Raw genomic sequence first — 3,433 nt, 5'->3', positions numbered from 1 at the left:
TGGAAATAGACTCTTTAAAGAATTGAAGCTATAAAAATATACTTCGTAGCAATTGATGGAAATACCTAATAGCATTTTCTAAAAAAATATTGAACCAATAAGATTTGGTTCTGCATGCAAAATTTAAGGTGGTGGAAATGTTAAAAGTACCTAGAATAACATTAGTAATTTTTAATTAAATTACACTTAGTGAATATTCATATGAGAATCCTGGTAAATCTGCCGTACCAAACATCATACAACATTAATTACAAAAGATTAATTGACTCAAAGTCTGAATTCACTCCATTTAACTTTCAGAATCCCATTCTTGTCTAACTCATCTAAATGTCTCATTTAAGTTAATTTTGAGCAGTTCAGCATTAAATGAGTCAGATTCAGACAACAAAAAAACACCACCTAACAATATAACACCACCTAACAATATTACATTTGAAACTATATTTTTGGAAACAACTATATCCCAAAGATTTGAGAGAAAGTTTTGGATGACTTGGGAAACCAAAGGATTTCTTCATTTTTTTTAGGGTCACAATAACTCATAGTTGCATGCTTCTTGATCTAGGGCCATTCTTTGGTATATTGGCTAAAACATGCAGGATCATCAAGTTCTAGTTTTCTTAGCTCTTGATCATCAAATATAAAGTCCCAAGTATTGAAGAAATCATCCCAAATACTAGCCATATTGTTGTATTCATTAGGAACATCCAATTTTGTAAGTTGTAGTTCTTCAGGCATCAGAGATGAACTTGATGATGATTGTGATGATGAAGAAAATGAATTATTGGTCTCACCATAATTTACTAGAACTTCTTCAGGATGAACCAATGGAACCTCATCAGTGCAAAAATCATTATTGTTTCCTGTAGAATTAATAACATTTCTGGTGAAGAAATCTTCACTGCTATCAGTAACAGGTGATTGCAGAGAAGTTTTAGTTCTCGTGGTGATCTCAGCTTCTTCATCAGGAGTGATTTCTAATGGGAGTTGGAGTTCAAGTGGCTGATGAGAAAGAGGGTCAATACCCATTTTTCTTAACTTTTTCTTGATGTGGGTGTTCCAATGGTTCTTGATTTCATTGTCTGTTCTTCCAGGAAGATGAGCCGCAATCTTTGACCATCTGTCAACATCCATTGAAACGTAAATATACGAGAAAGATTTAAAGTTTAGAGCACACTATTTTAGTGAACAGTATCAGAGATAGGCCCACGTGTGATAGCTTTAAAAACCACACGTTCAAAGAACGCTACACGTGAGAGGACATGTGAGAATAATCCCACATGGAAGACTGATGATCTAGTAACGAAGAATATATGTTATATGGTCTAGATTCTCTCCCCTCGTTCCCTATTGTTTTTTAGTTAGGTGACAACAAACTTAACCAGTGAGAAGGGAAGGACCTGTTGCCAAGATTAGCATGGAGATCAATAACCATTTGTTCCTCAGATTCTGATAATAAACCCCTCTTCAGATCAGGCCTTAGATAATTTGTCCATCTAAGCCTGCAACTTTTTCCACACCTTAATAATCCTGTGAAGAATTAAAACCCATTCTCAATATCATAAACAAAACCCAAAAATGGAACAAAACCAAAAGAGACAACAAGTTCCTTAATTTGTGTTGATTTTGTTTTAGTTAAGCTAAAAAGTGAGAATATTATTTTGTTTAATTTGGTATGAGACACTAATTGCAAGGGATTTGAGGATTGTATATATGTGCATGATGGGGAGACCTGCAAGCTTAGGAACTGCCCTCCAACAGAATTGGCCATTGGAGAGGATGAAGTGGATGAGCTTCTTATCTTCTTCAACTGTCCATGAGCCTTTTTTCAACCCTACTTTCTCACAACATGGTTTCCTTCCCATCCTCAAATCAAATATAATCCCTCTCTCTCTCACTACTCTCTCTATATATATACCTAAGCTTGTTCAAGTTAATCAACCACTGAAGAGATAGAAAATAGGAAAGAAAGAGAAATTGAACAACTAGATTATTGTAACTTGTAAATAAACAACAGAATGGTGGCTTTTATAAAAGGTTAATACCATTTCAGCTCCCTATTCCTGACCAATTAGAATATTTGGCACTTACATGCATCTAGTCAAACTGCAAATTTTGAATCCTTCATTGACAAAATTTTAGGGTTATGATTTTTTACTCTCTTTTTTTCGATGAGATATATACTAAGGCTAACACACCAGCAAAGTCTTACGTAATACAACTAACTTAAAAAAGAAACAAAAGAAGGCTCAACATTCCAAACATATTTCTGCCCATTTATTCTACCCCATTTAGCTAGAGCATCTGCTTTGGTGTTGCATTCTCTGGGAGCATGACAGAAAATGATGTATGTGAATTGGTGCTTAAGAGCAAGAGCATGAGCTATGATCTTTCTAGATTGCCAGTGCAAACCGTCCTTTTGATCATTGATGTAGTTGATGATGTTTAGATTATCACTCTCAATATGAACATGTTGGATTTGGAGTTGGCTTGCCCATAAAATGTTGTAGTGAATAGCCAAGCTTTCACATTCCTTGGGATTCTGACCTCTCACCGTATCTGCAACGGCGCTGATAAAATTTGCCTCTTCATCATGCATAATGCATCCTATGCCAGCTGGTTTCGTTAAGTGCATAAAAGAAGCGTCAACATTTATTTTGAGGTATGGTGTCAATGGAGGTCTCCATTGGTGTTTCCTTGGTTTTTCCCTGCATTTATTGGTTAGGGTCGATTCAAGTTTTAATGTTGTGGTCGACGAATTTTTGATGCGACCGATCATTTGTATAGGGGTTTGTTTAGAGTTAGTAAAGCAGTTCTCGCATCTAGCCTTCCATATGAACCATAGTATTTTGGCATATAGAGTCGTAATTTCCTCATCCAATTGTTTCCATTGTTGAATCCAAAGACAAATTGAGGGCATGTGTTCTGTCTAATCTGAAAATGGAACCATATAACCCTGGCATAGTTACAGTGAAGCAGCACATGATTTATCGTTTCGTTTTGATCACAGTTCGTACAAGTGTATATATTACCGATATGCCTGGCAATCTTGTCTCTTACTGGTAGACTATTAGTACAGCATTTTCAAAGAAATAGTTTAATACGAGGTATCGTGTTCATATTCCATATGAAGAACCAGTCAGGCGTATTGGTTCCATTCCTCAAATAATTGTACATAGATTTAATAGAAAACTTACCTGACTTAGTGAGCGTCCATTGAGCGGTATCCTCTGTTGGCTTTTTTTACTCTTTGATGTATATATATTTTCCATTACACTTTTACTTGCTCAAACCAGAATGTGTTTGATAGAAGTGCATTCATTTCCACAAGTTCAATAGAAAAGATTCCATGTGGGAGGCAAAGAAATGTGCTTTGTCAATTGATTAATTAAATACTAACAAATTTCACAGATTTGAGTTTACTTGCCCACAC

The 3,433-nt window shown here is 35.5% G+C and overlaps 2 protein-coding genes across 2 annotated transcripts; both read right to left on the bottom strand.

The window, feature by feature from the left end:
• Nucleotides 1-262: 262 nt before the first annotated feature.
• On the bottom strand, nt 263-2,046 carry LOC147548367 (MYB-like transcription factor ODO1). The gene is made up of 3 exons (XM_086669614.1): nt 1,733-2,046; nt 1,401-1,530; nt 263-1,120 (listed from the first exon to the last, which is right to left on the bottom strand). Exons 1-3 carry the CDS (start codon nt 1,863-1,865, stop codon nt 562-564), a joined length of 822 nt encoding a protein of 273 aa, XP_086525740.1. The 5' UTR covers nt 1,866-2,046; the 3' UTR covers nt 263-561.
• A 175-nt stretch (nt 2,047-2,221) lies between these two features.
• LOC147548366 (uncharacterized) lies at nt 2,222-2,779 on the bottom strand. Its single transcript, XM_086668034.1, has one exon. It carries the CDS (start codon nt 2,777-2,779, stop codon nt 2,222-2,224), a length of 558 nt encoding a protein of 185 aa, XP_086524160.1.
• Nucleotides 2,780-3,433: the final 654 nt, after the last annotated feature.

Source organism: Eschscholzia californica, unplaced genomic scaffold, assembly GCF_041429995.1.
Source record: "Eschscholzia californica isolate CP2 unplaced genomic scaffold, dmEscCali1.0.p SCAF_3, whole genome shotgun sequence".
NCBI lineage: Eukaryota > Viridiplantae > Streptophyta > Magnoliopsida > Ranunculales > Papaveraceae > Eschscholzia > Eschscholzia californica.
This window is presented reverse-complemented; position numbering and strand designations above follow the sequence as displayed.